Raw genomic sequence first — 27,753 nt, 5'->3', positions numbered from 1 at the left:
CTCTCACCTTTGTTTGCAGTGGTGGAGGATCTCAGACCTTGGTGGCAGAACCCAGTGGGTCTCCATCGCCTCCTTGATGCTTTTCTGTGTTGGCTTTGAACTGCTGAGGAGGCTGGAAAAGTAATGAAAATGTGATATTGCTCCCTGATTCCAGCAGTTCCTGCTCACAATCTGTCGGAAGAAGATTCGTTAATGCTGATAAGAGAAATTATTATTTTCTTCCCTGGCATGGAGTCTTCTTGGCATGTGTCTTCCTGTCCTCTGCCCATGAGTTCAGTGTGCTTTTCCCACCCAGAACAGTCAAGCCAAGGCTTCCCCCTCTGTTGCGCAGATGTGCATGTGTGTCCTCTCCAGTCAGTGCTCAGGAGCATGGAGCCACACCAACTTCTGCCCTTTGATAGTTAAGAGACTTTGTGGCTGGAAAAAATTAGGTCAAATTAACATAATCTCTAGAATTACATAGCAGAATAGTGTTGGAACACTTTTCAAAGCCTCGAGAGACACCTGATAACTTAATTCCCATCCTCACCTGAATGCTCCAGCATTCTTCCTGTCTGACAGAGGAGCAGTGGGAGCCAACGGGGTGTTCCCTGAGCTGCTGGCAATCCAGGCATCTAGAGCCAGCCCAGTGGAATCCAGTCCTTAGGATGAGGTGGACTTGAAATCTGTTTTATTTTGCTTTTCTCCCCCTACTTCTAGTATAACCCTGACCTAGTTCATGTCCCCTGGAACCATGGAGTAGTTCTGAAAAACAATTGTCTTGCCTTAATTGAATAAAACATGGGGAGAGAGACTGCACTGAAGCAGTTTCTAGCAGGTGACCCTAGAAAATTCTGCCCTTGGAGTTGTCCTTTTGATTTATTGGTTCAGGGAGTTTCTGGGGGAGCTCTTGGAAAGCTAACCTGATGCTTTCTCCAGCAAAGGACAAGCTGAGCAGTGGTGAAGTTTCCAGACACCACGACCTTTAGAGCTTTCCCTCTGTCACTTTAGTGTAGGTGCTTGAAAAGATTTCCTGCGTGACAGCTTGATCTTTTCCACGTAGCCTCTAACAGCATTGGTATTCCAGCCATCCTTGGGTGTTTCAGGCGTTATCGCTGCCAAGCCGTTCTTTATCAGTTAAATTGTCCTTGTGGCTTTCTTCATTAAGATGTACAATACGATACAGCAGAGCAAACAGCATCATTTGAATTACCCTGGAGTCGCTCCTTGAAATGCTGGGCTTGGACAGCTGTTGTTTCCTGGGAGATAAAGGTCCTTAATCACAGCCCAGCGCTCATCTTGGGGCACGGTGCAGAGCTTTTGCCTGCCTTTCCCAGCCTCCTCGCTGCCGCCCGGTCCATTGACACACCCACCTCCCAGGATCCACGGCATCATTCCGAGGTGCACATTTGCATTTCCCACACTTTCTCCACTGGTGGAATTGCACAGGTGTCTTGGCAGCGGTTTTGGTGAAGAACTGGGGGTGGCACGTGCAGGTTGCCGGTGTTGCCAGCCCTGCAGTGGGTGCTGCTGACTCTGCAAAGGCGCTGCTCTCCACCCTTTGGGGCCATATTAGCAGCAGGCTGGGGGCTCCCAATGTCCTCCCTGGAATACCCATTTAGAGCATATTTTAAATCCCACTGATCCCTTGGAGTAGCAGGGAGGTGTGTATGTGGGTGTGTGTGTATATTTCAGGGGGCTCTACATTGCAGGTAGTGGTTTCCACATCCTGTGGGAACAGCTCTGAGTTCCTTCCTGAGGCTCAGGATTTGTACAAGCACAGGAGCAAGCTCTGCTTGGCTTGGAGGTGTGTCGGAGCCAGCAAGCTCCAAAGCAGGAGCTGGGAATTGATGCAGAGTTGGAATATCAGCTCTTGAGCAGGGGCACACCTGGTAGTGGAAATCTCCTGTCACCCACGGGGCCAGGCACTGTCTCCTCAGAAGCATGCTTCTGTGTCATCCCAGGTGCCTTAAAAATAATAGCGCATGGAAATGTGAACTCCATGAGCAAAAATAGTGTTGCAGGTTTTCAGAGCATTTCACATGCCAAAAAACTTCCTCAATACAAGAAAAATGATGATTTTATTCTCAGTAGGAGTTTGTCCTTTCCTGATTACAGCTGGTGGTGTGAAAAGCTGCAGTTGCAGGGGGTTTATTCCAACAATAATTCCAGTGGCTGGTGGGCAGGAAGAATGCAGTGCCAGTCATCCTTTTCTCAGATTTCCTTGCAGTGGGTTTGTGGGAGGCAAAGATGCAGCGTGGGGATGACAAGCACAGGCAGGATCGTGGCATTGGCTCAGGTATGGCCATTTCTGCCTGGGACTGCTGCAGGTGGTGACATGGAATTTAATTGTGAAAGGGAAACACATTTGCTCCCCAGTCAGCTCAGAGTGGTCAGCTTCAGCTCAGCAATCTGGACTCTCTTACAGTCTCTGGCTTTTCCAGGGATGTGGAGGTGCCTGTGCTGCCAACGGGAGATGGGCACGTCAGCAGGAGCAGCCAGGGCTGCCGGTTTGCTCTCGGCGTTCCCAGTCTGCTGTCGCCTTGTGACACGTTCTGATGCTTGATGCCGCTGTGCAGGGACGCAGCCCAGGGATTTGTTCCCCCAAATTATTTATTATTTAACTTTTGCTCTCTGTTGGAAGTTCTGCTTGTCCCTGGTAAAATGTCAAGTTAATTTAAAGATGATTCTGTGCCTTTCTGACATTTTCATCCAGGATGTGTCCACATTAAAGGGGCTAAAGGTAGAGCTGACAGGCCTGGGACAGGAAATAAAATGAAATAAAATTCAGTCTTTCAGTCCCACGTCCAACCAGTAGCAGACAGGATCCGTCATATCTGGCCTTGCCCTTGGTGACACAGCTTAAACAGTGCACAAACCATCATCTTGCTGAACAGAAGCATGGGGCACGTGCAAGGTTGGGCTTGAAATCAAACCAAAATCCTCCCAAATCTGTATGGGGAAACATGCAAAAGCATGGCTGGAGCCACTGTGCTAATTTCAGACTATTTTTGTTCTGGTCACACACAATATCCGTACAGATTGTGATGATTTTTGTGAAACATCTGGTCTGCTAATCAAGCTGTCTCCAGAGCCCATTGCAGCACGCCTGGACAGGGGCACTCCGAGCCAACCTGGAGTGCTGTACGGAGTAGGTCGGGGGGCTTTGGAATGCAAAGGACATCTCCATCCGTCCTTGGAGGAGCACGTGGTGAGGGAGAGGGTGGCTGTGGTGAGGGAAAGGATGGACGTGCCACTGCGCTCTGGTGTTTGAGCCCCATCACCCCTCAACTCTCGCATTGCTGGGGGATGTGACATCTGTGCTGGTGTCCCACAGAAGTTTGATCCAGGGGAACGCCGGGAAGGGTTTTGTAGGGCTTTTCATCAGCCCCAAGGACCGGAGCCAAAGCAAGAATGAATCTGTTTGCAGTGCCCCATGCTGTTCCCTCAGGCTGCTGCGAAGGCAGCAATGTGCAGGAATTCACACTCGCCCTGGTCAGTACATGTGAAGTAGTCTGGAAAATCAGGAAGAATAAGAGCTCCACGCGTCAGGGATCAGATTGGCTTTTGGTTTCAGTTCAGAAAGCAATTTAAAAAGCAATATACTGAATGGATATCTATACTTGCTAAAGCCTCTTTAAATTTAAAAGGCAGCAGCGTGTTGTGCCGTTATTTTGCGGATGTGCTGCTGTAATTCTGTGTGTGCTCCTCAACCCCAGCACCGAGTACCTCTGCGAGGCTGCAGCACTGCGGCTCCAGCATTCAACCGGGGGAATTTAATTTTGCTGCTGGGGTTTTAATATTCCTCCATCGTGCTTGTTCTGTTTGAGGCTGTGGACTAATTATGGCCAAGTTTAAAGGGCCTGGTCACACTCTGCAAACAGTTTGGAGTTGGAGAGAATCCATTTGAGAAAACGAGGAGGCTCAGCGATGGAGCTCATAATGCTGAGAAATGTTGCCCAGCTGCCTCCACGCAGTAATTTTATAAATATGTGTGTGTGTATATGTGTATGTGCCCTTGTGTAGCTGCCTAATGAGGTGGTGAGTGCCTAGAGCTTGGGTGTCATCTGAGTTGTCTTAGCTGGCAGCTATTTATTTCTTATGGCCAGTGCTACACAGAAATCCCAATAAAGTGAAATTTGCAGCTTTGTAGAGGCCAGTGGTTACTCCCTTGGGTACCTTCTGTAACTATAAACCAGGCCTCTGAGGCGCTTTTGTACATGGAGATTTTGGAAGGCCATGGCATTGTTCTGCTTTTCCCAAACAGCACATTTAGTTCTCTTCCTTACTGGCATTGGGAAGAGAAGCTTTGATATTAAGGTAGAAAATCCCAGACTGAGTTGAGTCTGTTTGGTTATGTGATTACTACGTCCTCTTGGCTTTGCTACACCTGGTAAACCAGCTCGTTCTTCATCACCAGCTTTCCATTTTAAATGATAGCTATCAGCCCGGGGTGGTCGTGTAGCTGTTCTGCATGTCGATGGCTTGGGACCAGAACAGTGCTTTTTTGTGACAGCAAAGCCTTTCCTTGGCTTTGTTCAACATTAGTTAAGTCAGGAGTGTATAAAAGACTTCTTGTTGGTCATCATTTAAGGAGAAGAGATGGTTTTTGTTGTAGGACATGGGGCAGAAGGCTGATCCCTGGGGTGCTGTGTGCCTGCTCTGACATGGAAGTGTGGCTGGTCTTGAAAGCAAAGCAGAAGCTGGTGGCACATACCCAGGATTCAGGAAAGCACCTTTGAAGTTACCCAGTCCAGCTTGAAGTTACGGGTTGTATGAGCAGCAGCGCTGCAGGGCCAGGATGTTCCTTCCCGGGTGAGGAGTGACGGCGGTGGGGCTGGGATACACACGGATTTACAGGAATGCACTGGTTTGGTACCAAAGCACCACGGACCACTTTTCTCTCCTCTGCCACACGATGATGTAGAAACACACCAGTGTTGGGGTGCTCATCTCTTTAACACGGGGTTATTCCCTCCGGAATACTGGTGTGTACAGTCCTTCTTCCCAAAGAAGACTGGGATTGAACAGGACTCCCTGAAAGCTCACTCTAAACTTTAACCAGTCTGTGTTTCCTATTGCAACCATCCAAACCATTTGCTAATCATAACTTTGTCATTCCAGCTGCAGCCAACATGTTGTTTGACGTGGATATTTGTTCGCACTTACAACCGCTTGAGAACTTTATTTTGTGTAACCTGTTGGTCTCTGTCCCCGGATGGGGAAGCGAGATGCACTGTCCAGTTTGCACTGTTTTCTTGACTAATAATTTCTTCCAGCACATCAATACAAGTTTGCTTCCAGCAGATTCTCTATTTAGTGTAAAAGCTGACATAACTTTTTTTATTTCAGGAAGACAGTAAATTGAGACTATTTATAGATGCCAAGATGCTATCTCAGGAATTAATGCTCAGTTTTACAACCCCTTCTAAACAATGACTTTCCCCCCACTTCCACCGCCATTTCCCCTTCCACCATTTGCTTGGTTAAAACGAATGGGAATTGCTACCTAAAACCAAAGCAAAGCCCCCGCTCTTGGTCTCCTCGTGGCTTTGGAAGGTTTCCCTTACAGCCCCCAGAGCTCCCACAGGAGAACAAGGGCTGGCCTCCTTGAGGGTGCCTTAGATTTGGTTGCCAAGATGAGAACAGCCTATGTTGGCAGTGGAAACAGGCTAATGACAGCTTGGTAATCTGTTATGCAAATCTTGGTGCAGTTTGTTAAACTGTGCAGGGTTTATTTGTTTTGCTTCCATAATTAAAGCATGTAGACCTGGTATCTGTAAGTATTGTGTATTCCTTGTATGATTCTTGTCTTTGCTGCTGCTTCAGGAATTCGGCCCTGGGCTGTCCTCAGCTAAATTGCCAAGAAACAGGTCCTCCTTTTTCCACTGCTGCCTCTGCCCGCTCAGGGGACCCGTGCCCGGGTTCTCTGCCAGCATGTCACCGAGGGGAAATGCCGCTGTGAATTGTCTGTCGTTGCTGCAAAACCCAAGCTCCGGCTGCTGTGCAGGGACACGCAGTGCAGCGCTTCTGTGCGCTCACTCGCACCGTGTTGCTCACTCAAACACTGCCTGCCTCGAACCACGCAGGGCTGGGACAGACCTGGGCTGGGCCGTTGGCTCCGGGGCTTTATTTCAGTGCCACGTTCTGAGGAGCCAGCCCGCTCCAGCCACTGACCCCTGCCACGGAATACCTACCTCCAGATGGAAAGCAAATGGGCTGCAACAACTAAATAAGCCAGGAAATTCGGGTAATGTGGTTACATTTGGTTTAAACCTATTGGCGTGGGGAAATAACTGTCAGAAAATGCCTTCACATTTGGGTCAGTCTTTTAAACTGCCTGTTGAAAACACATGGAAGAGACAAAGCATCTCTCCGTTGGCAAGGCAGCACCCCCCAAGAAATTTCCAGTGGGATGTAGTCCATATGGAGTAGACTCAGCTTCACACTAACCAGCAAAAAACCATCCAGGATATTTTAATCACCCATAGCTGTTCAACCAGGTACCTGCTGCAGCAGAGGGACTGGTAATGTTTGTCCACAGTTACCAGTTCTAGAACATCTTTTAAGCTGAAAAAAATGATTCCTCGTGCAGGTGGTGGCTGGGAAGCTGGAGGAGAGGAAGGAGCAGACTGTTCCCTGGCCATGGGTGCTCTGGTGAGGGCAGTGTTTGAGTGTGTAACAGCGACGTGCTGAGCCTCAGCTCCTCATCCTGCTCTGGAGCTTCTGTTTTGTCCCCACCAACCAAACCATTGGTGTCGGTGTTCTCTCCTGTCTCCTGTTCCCCTGACTTTGCAACCACCAGTAATTGTTCTGGCAAGGTCCTGGAAAAAGAGAAAAATTTACTGTTTTCCTCAGGCTCATAGCTTTTGAACTGGAGGCATGTCTTCTAAACAGTGCAACTCACTTCAAATGCTTTTTGCCTTTCATTTTATTATTGCTTGTCACGCAATGTTCTTTGAAAGCTTGCTCATATATTATCTGTTCCATTTTTTCCATTTTCCCTTTTTTTGCATGCTGTTCCTCCTGTTTCTTCCCTTCCTCCAATCCTCTGTTCCCGTGTGTAGACACAACGGCGACGACAGAACCGGCAGTTCACGGTTGGTATCACATTCCTGTTTATCTTATTTCTCAGCGGTGCTGAGTGGCAAGACAAGCCTGGGAAGGGGAAGCCAAAAAGGGAACTGGAGTCTTCAAGGGAGAACTGTGTTTCAGGTGGACTCATCTCACAAATGCAACATGGGTTCTAAGGTTGGAAAGTCTGTCTGCTCTTGTCATTTCTGCTGTGAGCTCCCCAGCTGATCATCCTGGCGCCAGGCAAGCCCAAGCCCCATGGAAGTGGCATCCAGGTCCAAGCGATGCCAAGTGATTCTCCATCCATTGACTTGAGAGTCACTTCACACATGAAAAAGAATTAATTTTTTAATTTTTTTTTTTTTGAGCATTTTTTCTTGCATTTTGAGTTAGTTTTTAAGACAGGGCATCCAGCAGGTCTGCTGGCATAGGGCAGCACCGGGGATTCTGGGATGCTCCACAGAGGAGCGCTCGCCTCCAAGGTCGGCAGGGAAGTTTGCGTTATTACACTGCAGAAGGAGATTGGGAAAACAAATAGCAACACTTTCGTCTCAGCATAGCAGTCTAGCAAAGTAACCCTTCTCGTCTGCTCGAGGCAGTCTAGCTAACAGCTTGACAGCTTCCTGAGCTTCCTCCGTTCCCCGGCGAGCCTACGTACGCGCTGCAGGCTGGAAGTTGAGCATCCCATTTTTTGGCACAAGCTTACTTTTCAGCTGAAGAACCGAAACCTCTGACAATTTTTAATTACAGCTAATCCATGTTGGACTTCGCTGTTCTAGTTTCTTTTAACTGATAAACTGACTGATTTTTTTACTGACAGAAATCCCTAGCACACAGCACCCTGTTCTCCCACCTGTTCCCCTTGAGGTGTTGTTTGGACGAGGTCAGAGGCAGAACTGAGTGGGCCAATCATTCAGTAGCAATGTCCCATATCAAGTGAAGGGGCCTGCACTCCTTATCCCAAATAGCTTACCTACTTGGATGCATTTTCCCACTTGGCGTAAAGATGGGAAACCTTTGGGCTCACTTGTGTTTTGTCTGTGTGACGATCTCCCTGTGTGTGTTAAATGTCAAGAGCCGACGTTGCTGATTTTGTAGCTACGTGTTCGTGGCTGGATGTTGATCCCTAAAGATCAGGTAGCCTTGATGATAGCACAACTCCCAGCATCCTTTCTAGGTGTTTCTGCATCAGGAAAGGCTCGGTGTAGGCATGTCTTAGTCTCTGCCTTGAGGACAAGCGGGGCAGATGCTTGATGGTGAGCCCTTATCCCCTTTTTTTAAGCAATTCCTGATGTCTTTCCTCCTTTTTCTTTGTTCTGGGAAAGCCATAAAAAGCCTGTTTTTAACTCGAGGGCTTACCCTCTTTGTGGGGAAGATCGCTGCCAGGGAGGTAGCCAGCTGAAATGACAATCTATCCCAGTCAAACGAGCTGCCACAAACTTTCCTGCCTTAAAACCAGCCAGTTTGTCCCAAATTCCCCCGTGCTTGCCCTTGTGGGGTGCTTTTCCCGTGAAGACTCTGGATTTCTTTCCAAGCTTGTGTTGCTGGAGTGTGTATGGAGTATACCAGGTGTTTCTGTATGTTGGCCATTTGTTCTTTCCGATGTCCGATGGGAGTGAGCATGTCTGTGAATGAATAGAAATGCATGGGCATGAATACAGCCAAATGGATTTTCTCCAAAAACGATTTAAAATGAATTGGGGGAAGAAAAAAGAAAATAAACCAACCAACCAAAAAAAAAAATCCAAAACCAAAAACCAACCCAAAAAAGAGCTTGCTAGCAAAGAAAATTGAACGTAAGGCCAGTGTATAGCCAGCACAATGCTTCAATCGGGGAAAGAGGGTTTTGAGCCATTTAAAGTTTTGGAGTGTATCCTAGAGGACTGGGGGGAAGGAGTCCTGTATGTGTGTGCATGTCCCAGCAGCAGCCAAGGCCCTGCCATTCCCGTTTCCTCACGGAATGGAGTTGACGGCAGCGATGCATGAGTGACCTAACGCACGAATGTTGTTAACTCTTTTGTTGGAAAATGAGAGCTTAACTGTGAATTTTCTGATGCACTTTCTCCTTTCTCTGCACTGTTCATTGCCAGAGCTCCAATAACAGCATGGTCATGGCCGGCAGGAAGGCTTGTGCTTCCGCTGCACCCCACGAAGCCGGGGTTTCCCAGCTTCAGCCCTCCTCCCTCTCGGTGTGCCCCCATGGGGTCAGGGTGCCTGTGGGGCTGACATCGCAGGTCCCACTGTTTGAGCTGGAATACGGGCAGAACTTGGTGGAGCCGGGAGAGTAACAACCTGGAGTGTCTGCGCCACTCAGTCTGGGGAGAAAGCACTTTTTCTGCCAGGCCTTCTCAATTTTCTTCCCCTGCCCCTGTCCCCACCAAAATCAGTGTGCCAGTTTTTAATGGCCTGGCCCCTGTTGTTGCTTGGTGGCCAGAGAGCTCGGCCCTCATGCGGTGCTGGCCTTTGTGGAGCCCCTCAGGTGAGATGCCCAGCTCACGTTTTCCCCCACGCAAGCAGGACATCTCTAAGCAGCCGTGACCTCGGACACACTGACCTAGAGTCCAGTTTTTTCCAAATTCTGCCCTTACCCAGTTCTAAGCAGAGAGCTTCAAGAGCTCAGAGTGATTCCCCAGGATGCGGGCGTTGCCCACGCAGGGCATTGTGCTTGCGGCCCTGTCCGTCCATCCGTCCACCCAGCAATGGGGGCTCAGGGCTGCTCCCCACTCCCCCGGCAAGGCAAGAACCAGGCAATGCTGCCTCAGCACAGGCAGAATTTCTGCTCATTGTCATGGAAAGGTAGGGTGAAAAAGCCTCCTCTGAAGCTGGCAAAGCAGGAAGCCTGGAGTGAAGGTTAAAATAAGGAAAACATCCCAATCACAAATGAAGAGTGATAAGAAAATACTTGGCCCATTATGCAGCAGGTAAATCATTTTACAGGCTGGAAATTCTTCCCTGAAAGCCCATGTGGGTTTTTAATTGTGGCCTTAGCAGGTTTGGTCCAAGAACAGGTAACACTATTGTTCTATGCTCTTGTTCCTTTTTCTGATAGTGCTCAGTCCCTGAAAATGAGTTTTGCTTGACTGAAGCGAAAGCCTGGTCACCCCAGAGTGCCGTACACCTCGCCAGGTGCCACAGAAAAAGCCTCAGAGCTTTCTGCATTGCCATCATCAAGCATCTCTGCCAGTCTGACTGCCTCCTTCCCCCTTGGAAATGCCCTACTTAAAAGTGCAGCTAATAGTAAATCCGTTCCTCAATGCATTTTACAGCTCCCGTCCTTGGGGCGGTTGAATAAAACATCACAGCGCTGTCTGCGCACGCTGCGGCTCTGTGCAGCGCCGCCACGCGCGGCATGAAACGGAATCCCTAATTGCTTATTTAGAGCCTGAGACGGGAGAGAAATTGGCTTTTCCTTAAAACTGGATGTAGGGTGGGAGCCCGTAGAAACCTAAATATAGCCGGGATGCCTGGTGCTCATGTGGGCACCTGGCTGAGCTGCAGGACACGCTCGCCGTGCCGGCTGTGCCTGCCGAGGGTATATCATTTCCAGGGAAATGGAGCAGAGCGAAAAGTTCCCTTTCATTTCTCTAACAGGAGTAGTGGCAGACTTTGAGTTCATCCCCTCAGTAGTGAGAAGAAGGGGCTTTAGTAGCCAATATGGAAGTTTAATGAGAAGAATCAAGAAGTAGTGTCCCAAGTGCAGGGAGAAGCGGAATTGTGGAATTGTTGCAAATTTTATTCTGAAAAGGATTTTTTTTTGCTTCATAAAAAATGTAACATTGCCCTTTTTCATCAGTGATAAAATGTAGTTCCTTTAAAGGGAACTCTACAGAAGCAATTTTGGAGAAAGAAAAGTTGAAGGGCTCCTCTGCCAAGTGCAGCTCTGTATGTCCAGTGCTTCTGTGAGTCAACTGTTGTATTTATAGATCATTTATGGGAAAAAGGCTCCTGAAAACCTGAAAAGGGCTCCCTGAAACCCAAGAGTGGCACACAAGCAAATTTCCTGCTATTAATCTAAATGGCTTCCCACTTCAGGAGGTAATTCCAACATAGCTTCCTGGTGATTTGATGTATTTAAAAACCCGTCACTGAAAATGAGTTTGATCTTTAAAGAGCAGTGTGTATTTATAAATATACATATTGCTGCTCTGCAGTGGGGCCAGTCTGCACATTGACCATACTGCACTCACAGCTTGGCTATTTAACAGACAGTCAGCACCAGTAGCAGCCTGTGAGCTGACGATCCCAGGTTCCCCAGTGCCCAGGGATGCGGGATCTCTTCATGGGAATTTTTTTTCTTCGCTTTATGCATTTGCTTTTAGTGGCCAGCGGCAGGAGTGAGTCGTGGAAGTCCCAGCCCACAGGGTAGCATTGCCCCACCCCACATTTCAGTAAGTCTGGGTGGCCTCCCGGCACTGGTTTGCCCTGTCACTGGTGCCGGGATGGCCACCTATGGGGATGCTCTGCCTGCAGACCCCAGCACTTCCTCAAACTCCCAAACCAAGCAGCACTAATGCCCTCACAGGCAGCGCTGACTGCCTGTGGTGGCCACGACCATGTGCCTCCCTGATTGCTTTATAGCTTTGGGGACAGATGCTTTTCCCATAAATCCATCACATTTGGGCAAATGAAAAGAAGCCGGTTTGTCCAATGGTTTGGTGGACGACACAGCCCGCAGCCTGCAAACAGGCCATGACATGCACTGTGCAATATTCGTATTCTCTCATCGATAAATGTCCAGACTTGTCACCATGACCAAAATAATTGGATTGGGTGCAAAACGGGAAGCAAGTTTTCCATTGCTCTGTGTATGCAGGACCAAAATCAGCCTGGACTAAATTGGGAAATTGTCCCTGTGACAGCTGAATGGCAGAGTTTGGGGGGCTCTGCATGCTGTTATGAGTGGTCTCAATGCCATGTTTCATGTGCCAACAGTGTAGAGCGAGGAACGTTTCTGTCTGTAATAAAGGCCACGATTGCACTTGTGTCACACGATGGCTCTGCCCACACCGGCAGACGGTGGCAAGTGATTGATGCATTCTCTTCCCCCCCCCCAAGAAATTCATCCTCAGTTCTTAAGTGTGTTGTTTTTTGTCGCTTGAGAAACGCAGAGAAAAATGAGTTTGTTTTTACTTGTAAGGCTTTACTCAGTTGCCCAATTCGGCCGAGGAGCTGGACTATGGGGATCTCTCAGGTAAGGGCTAGTCCGTAGGTAACCCGCTGCTCTCCTTCGCTAGACACTGGTTCCACTCTGATTTCTGCATCTTGGCCATGTTGCATTGTGCAGTCGCTATGGCTCAGCCATTCCCCCCACGCTCTCGCAGCTTGGAAGTGCACTCCTTTCTGTTGGAGTTTTCCTCCTTTTTTTTTTTTTTTTTTTTTTTTTTTTTTGGTTGTTGTTTTGGCACCCATTTCTGTGTGGCATCCTCAGACATGGGGCAGGAGGTGCAGGGCACCGAGGCCAACCACTGTGGTTCCCTCCTGGCTGGAATTTTTTGAACGCTGATTTGGAGACCGGTTGAGTTGAATCTTTGTTTGTAAAGCACTTGACTCTGCCGTGTTGTGTGAAACCCCCCTTAAAACAGGTGGCCAGCACTAGCCCTTGGCTGCTTGGGGATTCCTCATCATACCAACATCAGTTTGGGGGCAAAAAGGAGGTGATTGTTTTATCAGTGAGGCCAACCAAGTAAATGGTTCAAGCCTGTTTTTATCCACTCTGGACTGAAAGGGGTATAAATGCATCCTCATGGCTGGTCCTTGCCAATTAGCAGCAATTGAGATTAAAGCATAACAACATCTTCAGTGGATGCAGTTGGGTGCATTCAGAACAGGGTCTGTACCAGTGGTACAAACCTAAATCTCTGTTCTTCATGTTTTCCTATAGAAATCTACCCTTTTTTTTTTTTTGCTCCCACTTGCAGAGCATCCCTGCAGACCCCTGGTACCTGCCGGGCTCTGTTGCTGCATGCGGCCACTCCAACGCAGGGTGCACAATCCTGGCCAGAGCAGCCATTTGGCCCCCTGGGAAGAGCCCAGCCCAGGGGTTTGGAACCCAGTGCTGTTCTGTCAGGGGTTCAGCATGGAGCAAAAAAATACCCCAAAAAAACCCTGAGTCGTCATCTTATTCTGTCAAACAGTTCCGTCTCACCCGATCAAATCGGGAACGTCCCATCCCATAAGCCACTACAGGTGTGCTTTGGCCAAGAGGTCAGAAATGATGGATTCATTCCGGATGTGTTCTAACACTGAGCGATGCTAACAATTACTATTGCAGGCCTGGGACAGATCCCATAGGTAAGATGCACCAGGGCTCTGGTGAACATCCCTGAGTGGATGGGGAAAATTGTTTTGCTCTGATAAGTTCTACTTTTTAAAATTCTATTTTTTAAGGAAAAATACACTTTTTGGTGAATGAAGAGAAAAATAGGAAAAAATTCCTTAAAGGAATTGCCCAGAATGGGTGTCTGCTCCCCAGCCTGTGCTGCCCAGAGGGGCTCACACCTTTCCCGGGGCACATAGCTCAGTGTAGTCTTTTTTCTGAATGTGGAATGGAAGCCAAAATTTCCCCCACCTTTACAGAACGCAATGCAGGCAGAGCCGGGGCCCAGAGCGAGCACCTATCGTGTGCTGCCAGACACCCATTTTGGAGCATCTGGTTTGGCTGCTGATTCTTTTCCTAAGAGTTTCAAACTTTTGCTTGTTGCTCTTTAGGTTACTCCTGCCTGCCCAAAGGGTGATCATTCCTGGTCAGGAGTGGTCAGGATCTTACTGGGTCAGGTATGGAGGAGGCACTAGAGAGAAAGCCCCAGGCCCTTCTCTGCTACAAACAGAGCAGCCTCTGCCCCATAGCCCCTGTTCAGAATGTCGGGAAACTGAAACCAGGTCACATTTTTGGCCCGGGGTCAGCACACTGGGGCTCTCAGATGGGTGGTCCAGGTGAGTGCTGGAGTTGAGCTCTCTGTCGGGAACACCGCCCTCCGCTCTGGCAGGAGCGGGTGCTGGGAGCCCTGGGCACCACCCTGAGGGATGCAGGGCATGTGCCCACCCCCACAGGGACCATAGCGTGGCGGGCGTGGGGGCTGCTGCCGTGTTTGCTCAGTGTGCTGTTCCTTCCAGGTACACCTGTCCCGCCCACAGCTTCAACCGAGGCTCTGCCGACCGTGCAATTAAGTAATGCATCCCTTGCCTTCCGCCCAGGTAGCCTGAGTCCAGAGCCATCCTCGCTCTTCCCGGCCGAGTTCTGTGTGTCCGTGCCTCTCGCAATCCTCCTCTTGTTCCTCACATCCTGAGCCCTTAGGGTGCGGAGAGGGCTGGCCTCGCAGCTCTCAGTTCCTTATTCCAGCCCGGCGCAGACCGACAGGCAGGATTCCTGCAGCACCGGGAATGGCGAGGGCAAGCCCTGAGTGCATGTGTGTTGTGCACACCTGTGCACGCAGGTGCACACGAACAGACACTGCCATGGGCTCCGAGCACCGCGCTCTGGGGGCCTGCCCCAGCACTCCCTGAGCTCTCCTGGCTGTGCTCCAGAGCGTCAGCACCTCCTGTAAAACAGGGAATGGTCACGATGGCTCCGCAGCCTCCGCATCGGGCCAGGTTCCCTGACCACAGCTCGATCAGCACCTTTGCAGAGGGGGTGCTGGTGGATCAATGGCCGTCGGCTGCGAGCGGGGCTCCCTTCTCCAGAGAGGAGTCAGTGGGAGCAGCTGCGCAGCTCTGAGCTCTGCCGGGGTGAGCACATTTATTCAAACAAAGCGCGTTATTTTTTATGAAGCGATCTTGAAATGGGTCGCTGAAGGGGAGCTTATTGATTGAAGAAGGATGAACTCCTCAAATTTCTCTGGTTTAAATTAGACCAAATTCAATTACGATTCGACAGGCAGGTTAACACTGCTCTTTAACAGCCCCTCAATAAATTTGAGGAGGGGTAGCCTGCTCCATGCCACGCTGTGGGAATGAATAACATTATTGCTCATCCTGTCATAGGCGGTGATTTCTGTCCTCCCACGTTGTGGCTAAGTGGTTTATAGTGTTCATGGAATAATGGCAGCCTGTTCTTCCACCAGCACCCCCTGCCAAGTCCAACCTCTAGTGTTGCTCCATCATTTCAAAAACTTCATTCCACAAAAGAACTGACCCTAGATTCAGTTGGGAGGTGTCAGTGCAATCCTGATGTTTCCTACCTCCAGGGAAAATGAATAATTGGCTCACAAGGTTTTCAGGAGTGCTCAAGTGACTTAAGGCCATTAGTGCCCAAATCATGACCTGTGGGATCTTCAGATGTGCTGATGTGATAATCATTTAATAAACTGAACTATAACCAGATTTAGAAGAGATCACTTGTTTAGGAATTCTTCAAAGCCGTTGGCATAGGTTTCCTTTTTCCTGCTGTGATGCAGATGTTACCTGCACATCTGGGAAGCTCAGGAGCTGTCAGTGGGGTCCATGTGTATAAGCTTGCTCATGATCACACACAAGTTTAGCCCACACTGTCCAATGTCAGGAGCTTGACAATCATTTTCACCCAGAAATAAAAGGCAAATTTTTGTGCAAGTGCAGCAGTAAATCCAATATGCCAAAATTAATGTCTAAACTACATTTTCATAAAAATCTCCCTCTGTTCTCTGCTTTTACAGCAGAAATGCTCATAGAGGAAGGTCAGGGCTGTCCAGAGATACCCCAGAATGTTACACTGTTGGGCTACGCAGAGTGTGAAGCCGGAGGGAGGTGAGGAGGAAGGACGGGAGACGGGAGCACCACACAGCAGGGTTCCATAAAACCTGGGCTTTCCCACATCATCCCAGCAGGACAGGCTGCATCTCCCAGTGCTGCCTTTGCTCTGCACCTCTGGCACTGAGCCGAGGGAGAGCCGTAATCGGCTGGAGAGGGTGCTGGAGCACAGGGAAGGAGCTGTTGGCAGCAGCAGTAATGTCAGGAGCGGTGCCAGCGGCGGTGGAGAGGCGGGGGCTGGATGGTCCTGGCTGCAGGAGGTCACTGGAAGGAGCTGCTCATGTGTGCAGAGGGCTCCCGTCACCAAGGTGAGCCCAAAGCCGCCGCTTCGAGCCTCACGGGACCCGCTGCTGAGAGCATGGGGAGCACTGAAGGTAAACATGAAGTGGTTTGACTCAAATAGGTCTGAAGCTGTTAGCGTGGGTAGAAAGGAGATTTAAAATACAGGCAGCCCGGTCCAGCTCAGTCTTTTAGTCTTGAGATGCTGCTGCTGACGATGAAAAGAGTGGAATATTCATAGATACATTTATATTTAAAGCCTCATTAAAATGGAACTGAGTGGAACCTTTTCATTGAGAAGCTGGGAGCAGAAAAGTGTTCCCTCTGCTAAACCTCGGTGTAAGCACTGACCCACACTGTCAGGGTGCTGCTCTTACCATCACCAGCATTTTTCTTGAGAGCCCACAGAAAGTTGGTTTTAGCACTTACATTGGCAGAAATGTTGGAAACCTGGAGATCATTAATATATGTACTTTAAAAGAGAGTCTCCCCCAAAACCCCCATAGCTGAGAACCTGCAGGTGTGAATCGCAGGTGATGATTATCAGTACTTAGAGGGACAATCCCTAGCTCAGCGTCTGCTCCGTACTGCTCCTCACCTTTGGAATTAGTTCCTTAGTTCTGTGATGAGTAGCAACCAGTCCCAAACTCCTTTCTCTCCTGTCTATGTGCTGTTTGCTGATCCGCACTTTCTGTTTAAAGGAAAACTTCAGGGTTCCCATTCCAGCAGTGTAATCACTATTTTGTTGATTACATGAGCAATTGGTTAAAATAATCAGCAAAAATAAGTTTAAAGCTGCCTAAGTCTCTTCCTGGCCACCCTAGAAGAGGCTCTGGAGCGTTCCTGCTGCTCTGCAGTGATCTGCACCATGGGCAGACGGGCCCAGTGTGGCATCCCATGAAACCCTGGCATCCCCTGTGGTGGGGTGCAGCCGTGCCAGTCCCTTGGGGGAACAGCACAACACTTGGAAAGAAAAATGGATTTTTTTCCTGCATGAGTTCAGTTCTGGCAAGTGGATTGTACCATTACTGATGCAGTTTTCCTTTAAGGTGCTTTGGTGCCAAGCAAAGCATCCACACAAAAACGGTTCAGCCAAGGTGCACCGTAGCTGCAGAGTAGCCCTGAGGGGGCATGTTGGTGACAACATGCTGTGATGTCTTCCTTCCCTGCCCTTCCCTCCCTCCTTCTGCCCCACCCACAAAAACTCGCAAGCAAACCCAAAACAAAACCCCTAATAGGAAAATTCCTGATGATTTGCTGGAGAGGCCAGGATCCAGCTTGCTCCAATATATAGTAACATCCTAACGGGAAAGCTCTGCATGTATACATTTACTGCGCCCTGACAAGAGGGAATTAAATGTCAGAAGGATTTGTAGCATCTGTAATTGAATTGGTGCTGAGAAAAGCAAATCTTGAGGAAGAATAACATATTAGGATTAGCAAATAATGTGGCATTTTGTCAGTTCCTGCCATCTTGACTGTTCCCTCTTCAGCAATAAAGTTGTGATTTCTGGTTTAATCAGAGATAGGAGGCGGGAATAGCTTGGGTGAATTGGAGACAGCATTTAAAGCAGATTTCAGTTGTTAAGGTCAAGTCTCTCCTTGGCTTTGGGGAATTAGTCTTTGTTCTATAGACCTGACACTTTGTTAATTACCAAAGAAATAGGGAGGGACAGGATGTGGAGGGGCTGGTGGCACACAGACAGGTTTTCTGGGAGCAGTGTCGGAATCGCTGGCAGTGGAGTCGGGCTTTGCTGTGCCAGCAGGCAGAGCTCTTGGTGCTGGGTCATGCTGCTGGAGCATACGGGGTTTTATGAGGTGCTGGAGGCAAGGAGAGGAGATCCTGCAGGAGGAATGTTTTAGGCTGTGTGTAAGCTTGAAGATTTATTTAGCCACATGTGTAACAGTGTGAATTTGGGACTGTCACCTCGCAGGGGTCTTTCTGAAGAGAAACAATTGAGAAAAATGGCCCTGTACATCCCAGTTGAGGAACTCATGCTTAACAAACTCTGCTGAACAAACCTGGCAAGGCTTTAAGCCAAAGTCCCTTCTCAGGGGAACCCTCTCTCCCTGCTCTTGGCATGATGCCGATTAAAGGGAAGACATGAGGGATGTGTCAGGCACCAGGCTCTGGCACAGCCCTGTCTCCGCGGCAGTGGGCTGGTGGGACGGTGTGGAGGCTGCTGCCGCCAGCACGAACGCACGGCTTTGTCTTTCCAGAACCTTAATTTATGATGATGAAGAAAAAATGCCTCTTGATGCAAAATCTTGCTGGAAGCACATTACAGAGCCGTAACTCAGTGCGTTTATGCCCCTCAGCTGTTCCAGATGTCAACAAGGCACTCATCCGCCCAGGCTGGGCTGCTGCTGGCTGCTCCGAATGCAGCCAAGCAGAACTGGGCACAAAGTTTCTAAAAAAAATAAGAAAAAAATGGAGTGAAGCGTGCCTAAAGCAGCTGCTCCAGCAGATGAGCCAGTTCAGTTGCTTTGCAGAGAGCAGGTTCACGGAGGCCAGATTAGCTGAGCTGGAGCGGCAGCGGGAAGGCTGTGTTGGATTAGGAGCTCCCGGAATGCTGGTTTTCCCCAGCTGCCACCCTGGGCAAGCAGCAGATCCTGTGCCTGGGCATGGGGTCAGCTCAGCACCCCACAGCGTGCCGTGTCTGTGGGCACCTTCCCCATCAGCATGCAGGGATGTTCAGGCAGTTGCCACAGCAGCAGATGCTGGGAAGGGATCACAGCATGGTCAGTTCCCACTGGAGATGAGACAGAAGGTCCCCCTTTGCTGTGCTTTTGGATTGCTTGGCACACTCTCACCACAGTGCCATGGCTTGGGGTTCAGGGATGTGACAGTGAAGGCTTTTGGTTTGCAGGGGAATAATCCTTTTTTGGCTGCAGTTTTTATCAGCCAAGCTGCTGGAAGGGTCTCTGCAGTGTCCCTCACCACACCCCAGCTCATCCCAGCATCTCCCTGCCCACACTGAGGCTCCTGCTCTCAGAGGTTACTCAAAGGGGCATTTTTTCTTAAATTGTTTTAATTAAAAGGCGCTTTATGGTGCTCTTGGTCCCGAGTTATCTACTGGGGTCCCTCAGTCCTTAATCTTGGAGCAGAATTGGAAATATCGATAGAAAGTGTAAATCCCAGCTGCTGCTCGAAAGCTTTGTATCAGGTCTCGGCTCAAAAGAGCCCCATTACCTTTAGCTGTCACGGATCTGTACGCTTGATCGATAAACTTCAAATATTATTAGAGGTGGAGGCTTCAGAGATTTGCTCTGTTCTTTGGAGGGAGACGGAGATAAATCTTTCTTAAAAATTGACTTGCATTTGCTCTCTCAGTCGTCCTGGCAAAACGCATTTCTCCGAGGTGTCCGGGCAGGCACAGGCAGGGCAGATTTATGGGCCATGTGCTTCTTGTAGTGAAAGATTTAAATGGTAAATCCTTCACATATGACTTCACAAATCATGTAAAGTTAAAAGATTTTTACCGTTTCTGTTGCTGCTGTGCTTAAATTGTAAGGTATGGCCAGTAAATCATTTTAATGGAGGTGTCGTGCTTGACTCACTAAAAAAAAGAGACAATGGTTTAGCTTCTATTCCAAAATGTTAATGTATTAATCAGCGGGAGAATAATTGTTTTTTACTGCGTTATAAATCTCAGTTGCCATTAGGATTGCAGCGAGGGTTGATGTAGCTGCGTTCTTAAATTAAAATTGTTTACACTGCTATACATTCATTTTACATGGCCATAGCTCATCCGGGGTTCATTCCAGAGCTGTTCCTCCACCACATCAGTCATCCCTCTCCCAGGTGACGGCGTCCCGAGGGAGAGGCGCTGCTGAAAGGAAACTAATTGTGTGGTGAGGAGTTAAACAAACGCAGTAAAGCAGTCAGAGGCACTGTACAGTTACAGGCACTGTCGGCCTCGGAGTAGGTGTTAGCGTTTGGGTCAGGAGTGTTGTGTCCTCTAGGGTTGCAATGAACAGCAAAGGTGGGGCTTCATGGTGGAACCCAGTTCAGTTGGGGCAGAGGATGGTTGTAAACACATTTTCCGTGCTGGGCGGGTTGGGTTTTGGGTAAGGAGTGTCTTGGGAGGTTTGAAATGTTTTCCACAGGGCATTCGTTAATGACGTTTCTCAGAGCTATCGATTAGTATTCCCATATTGTTCTTGCTCTTCTTCGTGCCCCATCCACCAGAAAGGCTGAGATCTGGGCAGCACTATAGGGAAATTTCCCAAAATAGATCCCCACCAATGACTCCATGTGCCCTTCCTCCCCTCTCCCAGCTGTCTCCCACGTGCATAGTCATAGTGCTGCTGCTTTTAGCGGAAAACACCTTGCGAGTCAAGCCGCCAGATCAGTTCGGCTCTGGACAAAGCTCCTCTGACCGAACTCATCTGTCTAGTTAGCTCTGTGCTTCACCCCTGCTCCTCTGGAGAGCCTGAGGGCAGCTCTTTCCATCCTGAGAGCAGCTGCAGCCAGACCCTGCCAAGAGCATCAGAGTAAGTCCCCAATGCTTATTCCTCTTCTGATCTCAACAGATTCCCGTGCAGGTGAGGAAGGGGCCATACGGAGCGTGGACCATGCCGTGGTTGGTGGCGTCGTGGCCGTCGTCGTCTTTGCGATGCTTTGCCTGCTCATCATTTTAGGGCGATATTTTGCCAGACATAAAGGTAAGACAGAGACCAAAGCTGGAGGATGAAAGGCCAGACACGTGTGTCCCCTCAGTCACAGTGTTGGCATGTCTGATGCAACAGACCCCCCAGTTTCTCTCCCAGTTGTGTTTTGTTTCCTTTGTCAGTCGCTCCCTTGGCGCCCGCACCAAGACCCCTAAAGAGTCACACAGCCTCCACTTTCCTTGCAGGTACATACTTCACTCACGAAGCCAAAGGAGCAGATGATGCGGCCGATGCAGACACAGCCATCATCAACGCAGAGGGGGGACAAAACAACTCCGAGGAAAAGAAAGAGTACTTCATCTAGAGCAGCCTTGGTTCCCATGAGGTGTCCAACCGTGGACAGTTACTACTGGCCCTATTTAAACGCTACAGAGACAGTGATCTTGGAAGTTGCAACCAGCTTGTGTCTTTTTTTTTTAAGGAAAAAAAAGCAAATGTGGAGAGCGGTGAGGCCGGGAAGGTCCGGGATTTGCTGTGTAAAAATATTCCTCGTAAAGTACACTCTGCTGTTCGACACCTCAGTTCGTTTGGGTTTTCTTTTTTTGGCCAAGTCCAGCTTGGATTTAGTTTAGTGAAGTCATTTGCAGAAGATTCTGTGCCTTGTTTAATTTCTGTTTGTTCGGGTCGGGGGGAGGCTGGGAAGAAGAGGGGCTTATGTGCGTTAGTTCCCTTCGGGTTTCTGTGGCTCTTCGTTTCCCCTTTCCTGTTTCTGGAGTTGCCAGCTGGGACCCCGTGGAGTAGGTGCGTTTCTCTGAAGGTGTTTCCCCTTTTTTCTCTTCACCGGTTTCCGTTCAGAACTCAAGCTCATCGGAGGAGAACCAGCACATCTTAGATGCGTAGTTTGCAGTTCAGTGTGCCCATGTCCCGTTCCCCATTTGCCGTCAGGGCTTGCATAACACCCCCCGAGCCCCCTTTTGTGGCTGTTTCAGGTGCTTTCGATGGTGGCGGCTGGGAAATGGGCTGAAGCTCGGCAGAGGCGCTGCTCGGCCGTGGGGATGCAGGAGCAGGGTCCTTGCTGGGCAGGCAGAGCGCTTCTGGGCGCGGGGGCTTCTCCTCATCCTCTCCCTGCTTGGCAGCCATGGGAGCAGCAGGTAAAGCCCCTCTGACGCGTGGGGCCAGACCTGGAGAGCAGCTGGATGAACAAAACTGCCTTTTTTTTTCTACCTGCTGAGTAAAACGCGGGAATTCATGTTGAAACGAGCGTGCTAATGACCACTAAAGCCATAGGTGCACAGGAGACTCTGGCTCAATCGGAATTGTAAGCGACAGGTAGCAAACCGCAGCGGGAAGACGGTATAAAGTTATATATGCTTTTTTTTGGTGAGTAATCATGGATTTCGAGCGATAATTTTTTATTGTGTTTATGTGGCAAATGTATCTGATTTATTTAAGGAAAGCATTAATCTTAGTGTCAGGTTTGAGGATTTTTTAGGGGTTTTACGGGGGGGCATTTTCGTGTGTTTGTTTTTCAGTTGTTTTTGGCAGAACCATTACAATGTGGGATTCCTTTGGGAACAGGGTGGCCTGGTGCAGCAAGCAGGCCCATTCCCCAGCAGTATTCCGTCTTTCCTCTCTTCACAAGCAGAACCTCACGAAGCACCCTTTTTTCTGAGCAGATTTTGTCGAGCGCAGCTCTTTTCTGAGCCCTCAGCACCATTGCCAATCCCCATCGCGATGAGAAGCAGCCAGGTTGGAGCCGGGGGCTCCGTGGCCCGGCGGCGGCGGCACGGGACGGGCATCCTGGCCTTGAGCAGCCCATACTTGTTTGGAAGTGTACCGTAGTGCAGTGTTACCGATGTAACTTTGACTTACAATGTTGACATGTCTCAGGTTCATGTGTTTGATTGGTGTTTTCCGTCTCAGGTAGATTGCAAAATTTCGGCCCCACGCATTGGAAAAATAAAAAACCCACATAAAAAACAGGAGAAAAAACAGGAAATTATTAATTTTAGTTGTATATCGGTTTATGTATTTTTTCTTCAGTATACAGTGCACTGTTGAAATGTATTGTTGAGTATTACTTTGTACAGCTTTAGATCATTAGGACTTTGAAGCGTGAAGAAAGAACAACCTTGTTTAAAGGAGGATCACAAATGAAGGACGCGGAACTGATGATAAACAACCTTGTTCTTTATTTACCCGGCCTTTTTATTTTTTCCCCTTAGGCCAGTTCTGTTTAAGGTGTCCATGGAAGATGTTACAGTGTAAGAAAATACATATCCATCTGTTCCCATTCACATTTTGTATTGGTTCATGTATCCCATTTTTACAAAGGAAAAGAAGTACTATGAAATATCTGTCTTCTTAATAAAAAAAAATTAATGTTACAAAACTAGATCTTGTTTTGCACTCTTTATCCCAGCTGTTACAGAGCCCACCCTTGGAGCTCCACCGGTGACATGGGCAGGAGGAGCTGGGGCCAAGCAGGTAACACCCAGCACTGCCTGGAACAAAAAGAGTTAAACCTGATGTATTGAAGCTGCATAAAATACAGAGCAGATTTCATAAGTTTCTTGTTTATAATTGCTAAATTATTTTCTTTGAGGAGTAATGCCTTGGAGAAAATTGATCTGTCACTGATACTCCGACCTTCCCAAGCTGGAGTAGGTCAGTACACAAGGTCTTAATAGCAGACAAATATTTAAATCCTCCCTTGAAAGGTGAGTGTTAAAATATGTGACCTCCTTCACCCTGTTCTTGTCTCCCGTTCCATCTTGGTGCTGCCAGATTTCTTGCCCTTAAAACACTTGGCATTTCCAGGTTGTGACACACAAAGTCAGTTTGCCTCAAGACACCCAACTCCAACAACCAGTGCTGCTGGGGAGGATCCGTTTGGCTCCGCTCGGCCTCGGGCAGCCGTCGATGGCAGCAGCACACGCTTCTCCTCCCGCCTTTCCCCCCACCACAGCCCCCCAAATCAGGCTGCAAGGCAGCTGCGGCGCTGAAATTACAATCATTAATCTTTTATGTTTTGCACAAAGGATGAGGAGAAAGACAATTGCTTTTCGAGAAGATCACACCGGGAGCAACCATGCAGAAGCAGCGTGCCCGGCGCTGGAGGAGCCGTGCGGACCGGGGTGTTGTGTGCCGGAGGCGGTGGCTGCCACTGCTCCAAGGCCACTGTGCAGCTCTTGAGCACTCGGTGCATCTCATGTGGTTACATCACAAATAATGTTTTTCTGAGAGAAATCGTGACACTGAGGAAAAAACCGTAGGGCAGAGCCAAAAAAGCGGCTCGCTCTTTTCTTACCTGAAATGAGCAGAGCTCATGATGGTTTCCATGGCTATTGCAATTATTTCAATGCAGAAGAGATTTGCAGCTCACAGGTCCCCGATGCCGGCTCACGATGGTTTTCTCCTCAAGCCAGCACTAATTGTGTCCCACACTTGAGGTGTCTGTAATTTATCCTCTCAGGGGTCCACGTCTTTCAGGGTTTTAAGGTTATTTACTGGTGCTTTTCTTCCCAGTGGATCTAAATACTTGTCCTTTGCTTTTCTGGCCCTACACAGGCATTACAAGTGGGTGGCAGGAAACTGTACCTGTAGCATGCAGGATCAGGTACCTGATAAATCCTTGTGCATTAACTTTTCAGATACTGAGATACAAAGAACTTGGATGGGGAAAGCTGGAAAGAGTAACAATTGAGCAACAAGACTGAGTGATTCCCATATCCTAAGTGTCCAGCTGCAGAAACACACTCCCAAGGCATGACCCCCCAGCTGCTGAGCCTGTTCCATTACATAGAGCTGAGGACACTGCCAGGACTTTATGAAAATGAAGAAAATTATCATTAGTTTTTGCCCTGAACTTCACATTTTCATGATTTGCAGAAGTCATTTGGTCCTAATTGCAGAATTATTTTATTAGGTCAGTAATACAGTTCTTAGTTTTCTTCCCTTTTTAACCAAATACAGGGAGGAATTATTTTAACTGGGTATCTGAGTCTGACTTGTGTAATTACAGCCTTTTCTGCCAGGCTGAAGTTGTCAAAGAGCTTATGCCACGTAAAGTAATTAGCAATAAATGACACTTAAACTCACGTCAGGTAAGGTGTACCTGGATCCTGGGCTGGGTGATTGAAATACACGGGAGCAGGGACGAGGCGTGAGCTGGCAGCATCGATCCGCGCCAGCCAGTCAGTTCTCATCAGAGGGTCCTGACAAGGGGCTAATAGCTTTTTCTGAAGATCCAATCCCATTTTCCAGGCAGCGTCTGGTGCTGTGCCACCTGGGATAACACCTGCTCCAGGTGGCATCGATCGGGTGGGGCCACATGTGACACCCCAGTGCTGTGTCCCAGCAGCTTCATCTGGATGTGTAGTTTCAGTGAAGGGAAAACCCAAATTCCATCTAAACCCCAACACCTGGCTTAAAAATTTACATCTGCATTAGTGTAACCAGGAAAAGAATTTCAGTCTACTGACCATTAAGAGTTTGAACTGGCCTTGTCCTGTTTTAACCGGCCAGAGTCATTGTGGAGATGTGATCCCTGCAGCACGAGGTCTCTCCTGGAAGCCTGTGTTCACGGTGAGCAGGGCAGGGGCTTAGCAGGGTCCTGTGGGGAAAGGCAGGAGGGGATTCTGCAGAGCTCTGCACACCCTGCAGCTGGGCTGCAAACTGAGGAGCTGCTTGGTCAGTTTCAGTAAAATAAACAGACTTTGTGTAAACAAACAGGTTTAAGGAGGAAAAATAAACTTTAGATGAATTAACAAACATTATGTGAAAAAGTAAACTTTACTTGAATAAGCAAACTTTAGTGCAATAAAGAGCTTGAGTTAAACAAGCAAGCTCTGCTCAGGGCCAGCTGTGCCACTGGAGCCTGCGAGGAGAAGGATGAGAGCTCAGGGATCCATCCCAGCACAGGCTCTCCTGGAGAGAGAACCCCAGTGACTGGGGACATCACCAGCTCCTGCAGCCCTGCTGCTGCCAGAGGGGTGCCTCACAGGATGTCTCCCTGTCCCGTGTCAGGTCAGCTCCTCGCTCACCCCTCCAGGCTCATCCTGTCCCCTCGCCCAGTCTCCAGAGGTGGGTGGACTGACGGGTCCTGCTCTGCTCAGGACTCGTCGGTGCCTCGCTCCGCGGTGCCGACGCTGGCGGCAGAGCTCTCCATCTGTTTTCCCTGCCAGCCCAGGCTGAGCTACATCAATATCAGCTCTAACCCGTGTGCCTCTGCCTATCTGCCCACAACCGTGTTCTCCCGCTCCAGTTCCTTATCCTGTTCTGCAGGATAGCAGCAGCCCTGTAAGTCACAGACCTGGAGTGATGTGGGCAGCATGGGAAAAATGTGTACAGATGGAACGGGGATGCAGGATGTAGATAGGAAGGGTACAGAGAGATGCCATTCAGCAGTCCCTCGGCTCTGCAATCCAAAGCGAGCAGGGTTCAGGCACTGGGCAATTTGAGTGTGGTTTGGGGGGTACCCTGCACCCCAGAGGCTGGGGAAACTGAGCCCCTTTGGAAGATTGAAGGGATTCAGCAGCCCTGGGAAGTTTCATCTCTGTCTTAAGATTCTGCTGTGAGCCAGACCCACGTCTGCCTCCAGACTTCACTCCCTGTGGTGGCTGGCAGAGTTGCTCTAAGCTGTTCTATGCCCTGTCCCCAGAGAAATCCTGTTTTCCTGCTTTGTGTCCCAACAATACCAGTGCTAGCCCGAGTCCTCAGGTGCTGGCTCTCAGCATCCTTTGGGGCGAGTGGGATCCCCTTCTCTTCCTCAACAAACTGCCCAAAAGTGGGAATCCCTCACTGCAGTGGTACCTGTGCAGCAGGGGGTGCTCGGTATCATGTCATACCTGGGATTTTGAGCCCTGGGCTTCAGTGCCCCAGGTTAAGCATCTGTCACAGCAGCACCATTCCTCCCGGGATTCCTGCGGCTCCCTCCTGGCTGCAACAAGTGGGGTGAGTGGTGCTGGCATCCCCTCGCCTGCTGGAGCACTCTCGGAGCAGGCACGCACGGAACGAGCAAGCGGGAGATGTGAAGGCTGCCAGGAGTAAAGGGAATATTTGATCAGACGCCCTCCTCTCTCCTCTGTTCTTGGCTCTCAGCCTCCCTCGGGACGGCACCTCACTGCCTCCAAGCACCACAGCTGCGACAGGTTGGCAGCATCTCCTCAAAATGGGACCTGCATGGGAATCTCAATGAGATGGAGAAGGTAATCTTCAGCCTGTGACTCTCCATGTTCTTTTCTTCCCCTGCACCTTTGTTCCCTTCTCTGTTCCAGCTCCTCTCCACTGTTTTCTGTGCCCATGGTCAGCTTTCCATCCTCTGTACCTGGTCCCTGTGTCCATTCCCAGGACAAGGAGGTGCTGCCCCGTGCCCTGTGCTGGGGTACAGCTTGCTCAGACATTGTCCTTCCTCAGACACGCCCCTTGTCCACGCTGTGCTCTGGGCATTCATGTTTCTTCCATCTAACGTGCTCCAAGCCAGGGGAACACGTTGCCCAGAGCATCCTCCAGTGGTGACTGGGATCTGCCGGGAACCAGGCTTCTTCCCACATCCACTGGCCTGGCAGCTCTTCCCTGCAGCCCCAGAGCCTTCCTTCCCCCACTGCTCCTGTCCGCAATCAGCCCGATTATCCCTGGTAATTGTCCCTTCTCCGGGTAATGCTGCTGAGCAGGGACAGGGAGCGTGGCAGTGTTTTTCTGTGACTAAGAAAAGGTGTGTGCGTGGCCTTGATTGCAAATGAAAAATTAAGGCCCCGTGTCTCGCATTCATTCCTACTTGATTACACACCAGTACGTAAACAAATCTTCACCCAGTTGCCTGAGGGGTGTCAATGATCCACCTTTGCTTCACTCGCCTCTCCTCCAGCAAATCTATAACACATTTAATCTTCACCACTCACTCTCCTCAGTTTTTAAATGTCTAATTTGCTGCCGAGAGCGGCTCCAATTCTCCCTTTAACTGCCTGGTGTTTGCCTGATTGCTTGGCTGCTCGGCTGGAGCCTCAGGGTGCTCCTGGTCCTGGGGAGGGGACCCACTGCAGGGCACAGGGGCAGCGGCCCTGCCTCGAGCTGTGCCCTGGC

General features: G+C 49.4%; 1 protein-coding gene across 7 annotated transcripts in view; it reads left to right on the top strand.

The window, feature by feature from the left end:
- CADM1 (cell adhesion molecule 1) overlaps positions 1-21,251 on the top strand; it is a 134,039-nt gene extending 112,788 nt beyond the window's left edge. For 2 of the 7 annotated variants that reach the window (XM_068994929.1, XM_068994928.1), the window contains 2 exons: positions 20,593-20,724; positions 20,916-21,251. In XM_068994929.1, the coding sequence (XP_068851030.1) occupies positions 20,593-20,724; positions 20,916-21,034 (251 nt within the window). In that variant the 3' untranslated portion in view covers positions 21,035-21,251. The other 5 variants (XM_068994924.1, XM_068994925.1, XM_068994926.1 and 2 more) reach the window with 5 other exon arrangements.
- Positions 21,252-27,753: the final 6,502 nt, after the last annotated feature.

The sequence above is a fragment of the Aphelocoma coerulescens genome, chromosome 24 (assembly GCF_041296385.1).
Source record: "Aphelocoma coerulescens isolate FSJ_1873_10779 chromosome 24, UR_Acoe_1.0, whole genome shotgun sequence".
NCBI classification, from domain to species: Eukaryota; Metazoa; Chordata; class Aves; order Passeriformes; family Corvidae; genus Aphelocoma; species Aphelocoma coerulescens.
This window is presented reverse-complemented; position numbering and strand designations above follow the sequence as displayed.